At 44.0% G+C, this 12,757-nt stretch overlaps 1 protein-coding gene across 2 annotated transcripts in view; it reads right to left on the bottom strand.

Annotated features, from left to right (window-relative positions):
• SYN3 (synapsin III) overlaps positions 1-12,757 on the bottom strand; it is a gene marked incomplete at its 5' end in the record, with an annotated part of 180,153 nt that overhangs the window by 143,472 nt on the left and 23,924 nt on the right. For both annotated transcript variants that reach the window (XM_082488143.1, XM_082488144.1), the window contains one exon: positions 10,004-10,095. In XM_082488143.1, coding sequence (XP_082344269.1) covers positions 10,004-10,095 — 92 coding nt within the window. The remainder of the gene's footprint in view (positions 1-10,003; positions 10,096-12,757) is intronic.

Genomic DNA, 12,757 nt, shown 5'->3' with positions numbered 1-12,757 from the left:
CTCCGAGCGGTGCATGACTGAACCGGCCATCCTGAGAATGAAGCAGCCCTCCACAGCTCCCTGTGACTTTTCTCCCTTTGCAGTTGTTGCCTCCTTGTCCCAGATGCTGGCCAAGGCACATGGCAGCGGCTCAGCCTACCTCTCCCCCTGGCAATTGAGATCAGCCAGTGATTACCAGAGTCAATCACCCCCGGGTGATGACAAGTGTCTGGCTAGGAAGCAGCTAGTGCTGCCAGTCCTGAGCCTGGACTCCGATATTGCGGTGTAGCATGCTTATTTGCATTTAACTAACTCTTTTTCAACTTGTTCCAATGCATTTTAGCAGTCTCTTTCTCTCTTAGTGGTAGAACTATACTTCAGAGACAAACCTAAGTATAAAGCCTGGATTCAAAATACCTAATAGGAAGAGATGTGACTAAAGTATATAATTTCTTAGGTTGGACCCATCTACCCTTAAATCTGTGACATCGTTAGCTGTCTTGGAAATAGTTTTGTTGGAAATGAGGGAATATAAAACAATTTAAGAGATTCCTGATGTTAAATATGGAAGTTAAACATCTCAGGAGCAGCAGTAGCTGTTCTGGTGACCATGTGTCTAACTTCTCTAATTATGAGAAGAGGATCAGCTCTGAAAAGATCATCAATAACATTTCTCTGCAGAAAGCAAGTCCCCAGCCTGCTTTGGGGTAGAGAAGATGATGACAGCAAATCCTGCTGGGAGATTTCATGCCTTAAAGAGATTTCCTCTTTCTTATTTCTGCATACAGCCATAACTCTGGCTTGCTTGCTGGTCCTTCAGCTTTTCCCACTGAAGCACAAAAAGCTTCATGGGAATGAAGAAAGAATGCGCGAAAATAGACTATATTGTCAAAATACCTTTTAATGCTCCCTTCCACTGAGAATTATCACCTGCTTTATACTTTAGCGCCATGATGGGTTTGGAGAGCTTTTTGCCTGTGCTGTGGGAAGAGGACGGGCTCTCCTGCTCTCTTTCTTAGAGTGCCAGTCTTACACCACACTTCACCCTTCATGTCAATAGAAACAGATCATCCCTGGACACTGAAGACTCACACCCTCACTTCAGGTTCTGTCTACCCTCCATTATTCAAGGAGGCTTTATTCAGTTTTCTGACACTTCCCAGTGATCGACACATTTTGGCTAAGTTCTCTTCCAAAGCCTTTCCTATCTGCTTGGCATGACATGGAGAGGAAGAAAAGCACATAATTAAGCAATATGATACATCAAGCTTTGCATTACTGGCAATTAATGGAGCCTTCAGGCAAGCTTTTGAGGCACAAGTCCAAGCCATAAGTGGCTGCAACTACCTGAGAAGTGCAATAATCCCTCCAACTATGCAGTGCCTCAGGTGCCTGAGAGGTAATAGCAAATGGCATTTACAAATAGGAACAAGTTCTTTTTCTGCTTTACTTGGGTGTTAATAGTATTGTTATTAAATTACTGAAAAGTAATATGAAATCTACGACATTTTCACCTATCGTGATGTTAGATTTAATGTTATGTTGGATGTCACAGTAAAATGGGAAAATTGCTGAGAAAAAAATCTCATTTCAGTCAGAACCTCATGTCATATTGTCCACAGAAAGAAGTAAACCCTGCTGAAGTTATTCAAAGAAAGAATGAATATGATTCCTTATATGAATAAGGTAACGCAGAGCTGGTTTTGGAGAAACAAGAAAGCAACATAGAATAAAGAATGACCTTGCTTTCCCAGGCTGGAGGAGAGGAGCACAGGATCTTTTGGGACACTGTAATAGAGAATGGTTTTGGAAAAACATGGGGTGTGGGGGGAGATCAGTGTAGCAAAAGCAGCAGGAACCAGGAATCATGGTTGCAGTAAGACCAGTACCACTATATGCAGAGGAGGACACCCCAGAAGATGCTCTGATTTGCTTCTCAGACACAAACCAGTGGTCAACGAGCCATAAAAATGCATCTCACACACTCTGTGAACTGTACTGTGGCAGTCTTCTAAGCCTGCCTTATATTTTACTTGTAAACTGATCAACCTTGACAAGGAAAAGCATGTAGACCAGGACGATGCCTCAAAGTAGGAACAACCACACCTGCCAACAGCAGCTTGCCTTCAAAGTGCTTGTGACCCAAAGCTTTTACAGAAGGTGATCCAAATACTTTCCAACATCACAGAATAAAGTCATAGAGTAATTTAGGTCAGAGAAGATCTTTAGAAATTGTCTGGCCCAACACCCTGCTCATTGCAGGGCTAACTTTAAAAGGACATTAGGTTGATCAGGGTCTTGTCCGCCCAAAGTTTGAATATTTCCAAGTATGAAGATCCCCTAGCATCTCTGTGCACTTCTTTCAATATTTGACCACCCTTATTGTGGAAATTTTTTAAAAAATTGCATCTAATTAGAAATTCACCTGCTGCAACTTGTGTTTGGTTTGTTGTTTTGTTTTTTTTTTTTTTCCTTTCACTGCACACCTTCAACAAGAGTCTGGCTTCATTTTCTTTACAGCCTCCTCTTAGCTGCCTGATGGCTGTAGATGGATCCTCTCAGCCTCCTCGTACAGACTGAACAAAGCCACCTCTCAGTCTCTCCTTGGATGCCTTTAGTCCAGTTCAATGATCTTGGTGGCCTTTCACTCAACTTGTTCCAGTTCAGCAATATCTTTTTTGTACTGGGGAGCTCACAGCTGGACACAGCACTCCAGATGTGGATAGTGTCTCGTTAGCTACATGCTTGCTAATATGGCCCAGTGAGCCATAGGGCTTCTTCCCTGCAAGAGAACACAGGACCTCCAGGTCCTTTTGTGCAGAGCTGTTTTCTCTCCAGCTGCCCACCCAGAAGTACTGGGGTTATCCCTCTCTCACTGCAAGACTCTGTGATTGTCCTTATTGAACTCCACGAGGTTCGTGTTGGCCCATTTCCCCAGTTGTTGAGGTCCTTCTGAATGGCAGCTCTGCCCTCTGGCATATCTACTGCTCCCCACCCTCTAACTTGTTGCCACCCACAAGCTTGTTGAGGCTGCACTCTGTCCCAATTAGGGTCATTATGGTCATTAATGAAGATCCACCTTGACCAGTATAGTGCAGGTGGAACAGGACTTGGCCCTCCACTTCTCTGTTTGCCATTCTCTCTAGAAGAAGCCTTAGTAAAAACCCACGTAGAAAGGAGACAAATTAAGGCAGGATTGGAAAAAAAAAAATAAAAGCCGATCAAGACTGAAACAATCTACAACAGTTTTTAATCACTCTTGCATTCAGTCCAGGATTAACTAATTAATGAGTGCTCTAGGCCCTGGCAGCACATTTCTTATTGGAAAGAATTACTGTAAATGAGAAAAGGGCCAGGGAGTAGTTTAGTCTCTGAGATGATCCCCACCCTGGTCTGCTCAGAGTGACTTTTGCTTTCTGGCAGCTGCCTGCACGCCAAATGTTTTCCCAATAACTGTCAGCATCCTGCCTGCACGTCGGCTGGGCGCCAGCTGCTGGGGAGGTGAAGGGGGACATTATTCATCTGGGAGATCAGTAAAACCCAAAGGGAGAAGTAGGCCTCCAGGCAGCTGTTTAGCAGCAGGAGCTGAGGTGGAAGCAACTGGGAATAACGACATAAATAAGCACACCCCAACTTCTCTTTTTTAGTTCCTGCTCAAAAAAAAAAAAAAAAAAAAAAAAAAGAGGACAGGGATAGGCAGGTGAAGGGGGGGGATATTAGTGAAAGATGATGGTAAATCATCCCCCATATGGCAATAATTTTTCAGTTTATAAATGTTTACTGGAGGTGTTAAATGGCTTCATGTCTAACTGCAGCTTGCCAGGGTCTACCTTATTTGACACTTTGTCCCAGCCCATTGTCTCTGCAGGATATTTCGGTAAGGGATGTGGTTATTTGGCACATTGGTGTTTTGTCTAAAGCGCCCTTTCAAAAGCTTACATGCTGTTATACACACTTCTCCGCTACATTTGCAGATTGCCAGGCCATCAATACAAAAATATTGCCCAAATGTTGCTCAGTGTTAAATACATAGCACATATTGTACTATATCATGTGGCACATTCCGTGAATCTTGGGAGAACCACGCGTTCAACATATTTTTCCATCTGGCTTCTAGAAACCTAAACTTTCCCAATTGGTTTCTCCCATTTTTTTTTTCTCCCATCTGTAGCTTTGCAGAAATTTTCAGAATTTTGGTTTGGAAGCAACAAAAAAATAGAAAAATACATTCTAAAAAAGATTAGATCAAGAGTAAAATTAAAAAAGATAAGGACTAGACAGAACCTAGGGTTCCTCTTTGACACAAGCTCACTGGAAGATGAGAAGCTAGGAAGTGACCTACCGCCTACCAATATGTCCTACATCAGTGTCCAGGGACAGCAGCTATTCCCATGACCTCCCTGGATATTGTCCCTGCAGAGAAACTGCAAGATATCACCAACTCTTGTGAATGAATAGTCCGCGAGAGACAAGAAAACATCCATCTCCTAGCAATGTGCAGATACTGTGTGGCGAGAAAGTATGGCCTCTGTAGGTTAGAAAACCCAGATGCCTCTTTCAGGGAGCAGCTTGTGAATGGCCCTGTGGGGTGGGTGAAGCTGCTGGGGCAGGAAGGAGTGCAGTGGGCAGCGGACAGTGTCCTCACTGGACTTCAAAGTCTCCCATCCTGGAGCAGGCAGACCTTTTTTAACCAGAGTACACATCTCCGGGGGTCTGCAAGCTCTGAACAGCAAGGAAACACCCGCTGCTGGGCTGGCCAGTTTCTGCCCTGCTCCTCCCATGTGAAAGGATTTGCTTCCTCATGCCGCGATTGTACTGCAGCTTGCAGTGTGAAAATATGCTTTGGGAATAAAGCACTTTCGCCTCCTGGTCTATCTGGGATGGTGATTCAATGGTCTGCCATCCTGTTGTCAGAGCGCAGAGTACAGTAGAAGCACTGAATCAGCTGGAACCAACGGGAAAGTCAGTGCGAATTAAAGGAATGAATGGGCTTGTATGGAGGAATCGGAGCATTCACTGACTCCAACCCAGCTGCGAGTGACAAGGGCATATCATCCAGGGCAAGCAGGGTGAGACATGCACCTTTTTATACAGACCAGCCAAATTCAGGCAAGGCCTGTAGGACTAAACACCACTCCACGGCAGAGATCATTCCCCATAGCAAGGCTTCGTCCACAGTGCTCAGCTCCTCTTTGCTTTGCTGTCAGTTTTGTCACCCCTTCCCACTTGCCAGGGCCATTGCTCCATGCAGGCTCCTCCCCATGTCAGACCCTGGGCATCTCCTGGTCCATCAGCTGTCGCCTGTACTGCGGTATTACAGTGAGTCTGCATAGCACCCTGTAAGTGGTATGGCCACCACTGTGGTAGGTCCCATGCAGACACACAAAAATGTGCTTTCTCCCATGGATGATCAGCCCCAATGGCAAACGAGCCAGGTCCACAGGGAGACAAGAGACGAGAGCAGTCTGGTGCATGATTAATTTACATCCTTAAAAGTCTGAAATGCTCCCAGAGACATTAGTATTCCCCATGTAAGAAAGCTGTCCAGATTTTCAACATATCCCTGCCCTATTCCCACATCTACTGGAATTAATAGCTGAAGGCTTGTAAAGCCCAAAAGGCAAACACAGGACTGCATTTAATCTGATGTAGAGGCTGAGATCATAGTTTGGGAGTCTAAGTGTTGTCAGAAGCAGAGACAGCCCAAATTCTCATTTATACTAAGACACTTTTATAATATCCTGAAAGCATAAATGCACCTCAGAGTGGGTGCAGTGCCAGCACCGTCGGCCTCTTTCACTGTGGAAACATTGGTATGAAGGGCCTTTCAGAGACAAGTGAAAATGAAAATCCCATTCCTTACATCTAACCCCAGTAGAGGTGACACATCCCAAGAGCTTTCTAAGGTAAATTAGACTCCAGACAGTTCACTCTGTCTGTGTGTGTGTGTGTGTGTAGACCTGTGCAAAAGGAAGTCGTGGATGCACTGGAAGGAGAATGAAGAATCCATCCAAATGTTTTAAAAGCAGGCATCAGCCCATGCTGTTTTTTTTTTTTTTTGTTTTTTTTTTTTTTTTTCCCCACACTGCTTAGTAGTCCAGCCATCTCACCCAAAAATTACTCCAGTTCTCTGTTGAAGGGATTGCTATGTCTAAATTGGTGAGGGATGCTTTGGGATGAATAAGTGCCACCTCCTGCTTTCCATACTGGTGCCAATTTTAGCCCAAGAAGTGCTGGGGTAACAAGGACCAACGCGTGGGAGATTCCCCCCCGCCAGCCCAGGCTGAGCCCATCGCTGCTCCCAGTGCCCAGCTCATCCCCCTGCACTGTCCTCAGTCAGGGCACATGTTACAGGGCACTGAAATAGGAAAGTGCTTGCTAGAGGCTGCACAAGATCCTCCATGGCCAGCTCTTTTTCTTCTAACTCTGAAGAAAACGTGGTACATAGGCCGATGGAGCCATTGCATACCATGGTGGAACTGGCACAGAAAAACACATGCAGTTTTTTAGATTTGTCAGATTATAGTCTCTCTCACTCCAGTAGCGCTTTTCACTGAGACTATCAAATCCCTCACCCTATCCTACAGATGTGCAGAACTTGGTAGCTAAAAAAGAGGAGGCGGAGACCCAGAATTTTGTTACTGTAAAATTAAATTATGGGAGCCACCCTTGCTTTAAAAATCAGGAAATCAGGCAAGCAAAGTAATGCCTGGCTTCAGTAATGTTGTTTGCTAACTTACTTGTAGCTACTTGTTTCAAGATACACAGACTAGTAGTCATGGAGGTCTGTATACTTCCAGTCCCTTGCTCTTTTTAATTGACAATAATGCTTCTAAAGCTCCGTTTCTTTTTTAAATTTGCCTGAGGCAAGTCCTAAGTGTAGGGCTTCAAGGACTGTTATCCCTTCCTATTAGGGGATTTACTTTCCAGGTAAAAGAACCACAATTCTTTCCTGGTGCAGCTCAAATCAGTTGGCACAGGGTCTAAAAGAATGCCTGAACTCCAAGGTGTCAGAAAGGATCAAGGGATCAGCAAAGAGCTTTGATTTAAATGTGCAATAGGGTGTCCCCAGTTTAAAGAAAGAACTAGGAGACCTGCTGCAAAAAGACAGAACTTAATAAGTTAATAGATTGTTAGATAGTGTATCAGTTAACATAATTTCACACTGGAGAGAATAGCCCAGTGGATGTTTTATTATTAGTATGACTATTGCTATTACTATTGCTATTACCATCACCATTAACGTTACTGTTGTTGTTATTATAAACTTTTATTATTTCATTGATTCAAAATCCACTGGTCTGTAGTATATCCACTTTCTTTTGACTAACTGCCACGCTCTGTTGGCTTCGCTTTGGAGCATGAAGAAAGCAGGGCTTCTGCAGGGGGGGAATCCCAAACGTGCCTGTTGGCAAGATGCTGTTGTGTTTCCTTCCTATAACTCGTCAGTGGGATTTCCAAGGACTTTGAGTATTCAAAAACCATGACGAGTATTATATCTCACCATCTAGAAACATTCTGGCTTGTGCCTGAATATTTTGCACACTAATTAACAGAGGCCCAATAAGTGATGGAAAAAAGATGTTATCAGCAGCAGGGTTGGTGCACACATGTGAGTCAAAGGTGTCCAGCGTGGTGTCTCCCTGTTGAGCACCCTGAGGAATGCTGTGGCCCGGCAGGACACGGCTGCAGGCAGGATGGGGGGACTTGGAGGGAGTGGGAAGCCAGCTGCACCCATGCGGATGGGCTGAGGGGTTTACACACAGGTCAGTAGCAGTACGATCCATAATTCACCTTCTTAAGTGAAGGAGAGTTTTTCTTTCTGGAAATTCTAAAGTATTGGTAGGAGTGGCTGTGGAAGTTGGCTGGCCTGAGCTCTTAAACTCGCTGAGCTGGGCAGGACAGGGGCACATCAGCACAGGCTGTGACCAAACGGCTGGTGCCTATAAGGACCATACCAAACCATAGACAACACATGCCATATAAACTGCGTATCCAGACAGGTACGTATTTGCCAAATCCACTTCCCACCACACAAATGCATGCGTCCTTAAACACGCATAGACGGAAACAAAAAAACTGAACTAATGCCATTCATAAAACCATACATTTTCATATATAAACATCCACGCAAAAAAGCTAGCTGGGGTACCTGTGTATTAACTGCGAGCAGAAACATGAACACCATGCCCCAGACACTCTTGTGAAATAAATTTTGTCTTCAGTTTCAGTTCAATAGCGCAAGATCTTTCTGCCAGATGTATGAATGGCTTTGGGAGGAAAGGCACGGGAAGGAAAATGAAGATGTGATCAACCTAGGAAATGGTTCTTGGGAAGCCTTCCAGCGTCGTGAGCAAGCAAACACAAGAGCGCATTAGCACAGCTCACTGTCTGATGGATGCTCCAGCGGCTGGTTCGTGGGACATACGCTTTGTTTCACTGAGAAACAGACATTTCTGGGATGAGAGAAAGCAAATGGATGTAACAGACTCAACCTTAAAAGTTTTTTTAGCAGAGGCTCATGAAATTGTACCAAAGAATGAATGGAGACTTGTGGATGTACTAAGAGCTGTCAAGACCTGAAATAAATTGATGGACCACAGTCATAGCTAATTGACAGTGACAAGTGTTGCTTTGCACTGTTTGGACTGGAGATGACATCTTGAGAAATTAAACTGAGGCCAGCATACTCAGAATCACTGGTTTTCAGCTGTTCTAATAATCCTTTTCAAAAATATGCATGCTATATTATGTGTCTCTCTATTTCTGAACTAGAAGCAAACAGACAAAAGCGTTGATTAAATGTGTGAACAATATTAAACTTGGAGATGCTGTATACACTAAAAAGCTCAAAAGAATCGTACAGAATGAAGTAGGGAGGCTAGAAAAATGGATTTGGAATAGCAATGAGATTTCAACACAAACAAAGAAAAGCAATTGTATCAAAGATGAAATGTGGAGTTAGAGGTTGTAATGACAGAAACTCACAAAGATGTAGGCTTGGGAATAAAAGGGTGAAAGGTAATATCAGGGCTACTTAAACAGAGACATTTTACCATCATACACAGATGTGACAACCTACACTGCTCTTTATACAGCACCACTAAGGTTGCATCTAACATTAGCTCCAAATTTCAAGTACTCTGCTGTCAGAAAGAAGGGGAGCAATGCTTTTGGAAAGTGAATTTGCTGCGTGACTTGGGAAGCAGTGCTCAGGAAAAGAGTCTGCTCGCAATGACTGCAATTCTGAAGTAAGGCTAGTAGGGACAGAAATCCCCATCAAACAGAGATATGCTGTTACCTCCGAGATATATCACAGGGCAAGGCCAGAGCATTGAGAACCTCTGGGAAAAAAAATATGTGATATTTTAGGAGCAACTTAGGCTGTGAGGATCAGTATTGTGGAAAAGCTTCGTGGATATTAAAAGGGTAGTCCACCTGGATGAGGACCTAACACAGGTCGGGTAATGAATGCAAGCCACTGTTTACAGCGAAGGTTAGCTGACACAGAAGGAGGGTGGTGAGACACTGGAACAGGTGGCCCAGAGAAGTTGTGGAGGTCCCATCTCTGGAGGTGTTCAAGGTCAGGCTGGATGGGGCTCTGAGCAACCTGGTCTAGTGGGAGGTGTCCCTGACTATGGCAGGGGGGTTGGAACGAGATGATCTTCAAAGTCCCTTCCAACCCAAACCATTCTAAGATTCTGTGAAAGAAAAACCAAGGGAAAGGAAGATCCATTTTCCCTTTTATTGGGAGACCTAAGGCTAGAAAGAAATTGAAAAGGAGGCATTTGTGGTTACATGAAGGGTCTCAACTGGAAACAATGACTGTACGGCATAATGTGCAACCGAGACCTGATACAAAACCACCAGAGTCAGGTCAGTCTTTCCACTGCTTTCAGGAAATCTTGAATTCATCAGGACTGTGCTGCCCTAGTTCAGATACCGGTCAGACCCTGAGGTCATCCTGCTTGCCCAAACATTGCTCCAGAAAGCCCGATTTTCAAGACAAGCTTGTGCTCCTCACCTTACCACCTTGGTGCCGTTCCTCATGACCTGCATGTCCACCATGCAGCCGCCTGTGACGTAAGCAGCCAGGTTCAGCTCGGAGAACTCTGCCTGGAGGAGAGCAAAGGGACAGAGCGTTATTTGAGGGCAGCAGGGGCACAAACACATGGACACAGATGAAGAATTGTCTTCAGCTGGAATGTGCTTTTCCTTCCTTTTCTCTTTTTTTTTTTTTTTTTTTCTGTGAGGCAATGGGAGATCTAATTACAGCTGATTTGCCCTGGAGAGACTGCAGAAGTATTTATGGCTCCCACGCTTGGGGTGTACAAGTATACAGGATTAAGGCTTATTGCAGTAATAAGTACTGAAGGAATTAAGAATGAGAAAGCTGAAAAATGCATACAGGAAAGAATAATAATAAAAAGAGGTAAGGTCATTTGAATTCACATTCCAAGTTTCCACTTGGAAACATCCATTTAGAATTATGTCTGAGTTGGCTGTCGTGCCACGGGCCAGCTATAAACCTAATACAAAAGATTTAAAACTCCCTAAATAGCTAAAAAGCCTCATTGTGCTTCAGGAAGGTGATAAGCAGAGAAACCCACCTGATGCGGTTTACTTATTAAGATTTTAACTATTCAAGGGCTAGCAAAGCTGGCTAGGCTATTAACAGTACTGCTCAATTATTAAAAACACTTTAAAAGAAGTAAGACTTACAAAGCTGGAAAGGTTGGCAAGGAATATTTAAGCTACGGGGAGCAGAAGGCAATGTGCACGGGGGTGATTACAACTGCAGTGGGTGTCAGTGAAGGTTAAGACACAAATCAGAGTGATTAATTGGGCGAGAGGTGTGATAATCCTCCCTCATGGCCGCTGGCTCTGCTGCCCTTCAGACAGGAACGCCAGCGAGACTCGATGGTCTCAGGCCACTCTGAGTAGGAGGAGGATGGCAGGATTAGCTGATCAGTGCTCCTCTTGGGCTCCAAATCCTAACTCTGGTTTTTATGAGCAAATGAAGAGACCTTAAACTAGAATAGCCTATTATTGTGCCATGAAAGTCCTCCCTTTCCAGCACAACGCAAACATGCCTGTACAGATTCAGAATCCTGTATTAAATTAGTACCTCTCTATATAAACCTAAACATGAACACGAACATCAACATAAACATAAACAATCAGGTTTCATTTTTTTGCGACAGAAAATTTAATCTTCTCCCTTTGAACATCTTTTTTTCCCCTTCCTGTCAAGGCATTTCTTTCAGACTTAGTATGACGGAGACTGGGCAGCAGTAAAATCATCTTCTAACCAGTGGCTACCTAATATCAGAGCACTCAGATGGTGTTGTTAATGCTTGTTGTTTTATTGAGATCCTTTTACTATTTAATGTTCTCCTGATACTTCTACTAGATGGAACCAAAAGATAGTGCCAGGAACAACTTTTATACAGAAAAAAAAACAAAAAAAAAACCAAAATGAAAAAAAGCTTGTTTTGTCCTCACGAACACATGGAAAAAACTTGCCAATGGAGAACTAGTGCACCTGTAAAGGCTCAGAGGCCAGACGACAAATGAAAAAATCACTTCCAACTTCTTTTTTTTAAATCCACATAATTTTAAAGCAATGATCATGGACTGGTGACCTGGTGATGTAATAAGATTTCATGTCTGTGGCCCTGTGTAAACTTTTCAAAGCAACACCCTTACATGATCTTACATCATTTTAACTCCCAATTACAATGAAAGGAGGGGGGAAATTCCTGTTGCCAAGAAATAAATCCTACTTCAACCACATACACACACACACAGAGGGAATGGCAGTGGTTCAGGTGACTGGCTGGGCTTTTTTATGAGATTGCACAGTGCTGCCTTGGCCATAGCCACGCTTCTTTGGTGATCATATTGGATCAGAGATAAGAAAATATGTGCCTCTAAAAGGCACCTGCATTTTATAAGTTTAAAAAAATCATGTGGGTTTGAGAGGCTCTATGGACTGGGGAGATGAAAGGATGGGTTTCCCACCTCTGTGTTAGTGTGCCTCAGTGATGTCCCACTCTGGAAGCAGTGTTACTGAGCTGGACCTCCAGCTTCTGCAGCTGAGGGATGCATCATCTGATGTGAACTCCAGACCAAGAGAGGAAAGTTTTAGATATGTGTTTTCATGCTTTTTATGCTTTTCTTCTGTGCTTTTTTCCATAATGGCTTTGTAGTAAAGGGCTTAACTCTTTGCTTTGCTGGGGGTGAAACCGGACAATCTTCATTTGATGGCTGGCACTTACAATCTAAGTAAGTCGGTCTGACAGGCGTTGCCCTGAAGCAGTCAGACCAAACAAAGCTGCGTTCAGACACCTGACGTCCAAACAGGCCTGGGAATCCCCCGAGCTGGTAAGTACTTCATACCAAACTGCCAGGACTAATTTCAAGCCTGCTAATGTAAAGAACCAGAAGAAAGGAGAAATCCCCTTTGGTAACCATTGTCCAGGGCACCCTGGCAAGGAGGGGGGAGTGGAGACAGGGTCTGGGGCACCCAGCTACCTTGCCCCCAAAACATCCAGATATACAATCACAGCTGAGCGACAATCCTAATCTTTTCCTGGCATTCGCCCCCGCTTTAATGGACCGAATTAAGGACCACTGATGCTTTCATGTAGCTGCTTTGTCCCATCTGACAGGCCGCTGCTAGCTGGCGTTTGGAAGAAACTTCAGTCAGCAGAAATTGTTTCCTGTTGATTTTCCAGTGCTCCCTGTATTTTTAACTTTGTGGGTTTTGCAGCCT

This window comes from Vanellus vanellus (genome assembly GCF_965231255.1).
Source record: "Vanellus vanellus genome assembly, chromosome: 1".
Lineage (NCBI taxonomy): Eukaryota > Metazoa > Chordata > Aves > Charadriiformes > Charadriidae > Vanellus > Vanellus vanellus.
The sequence above is the reverse complement of the archived record's forward strand: the minus strand, read 5'-3'. Positions and strand labels throughout refer to the sequence as shown.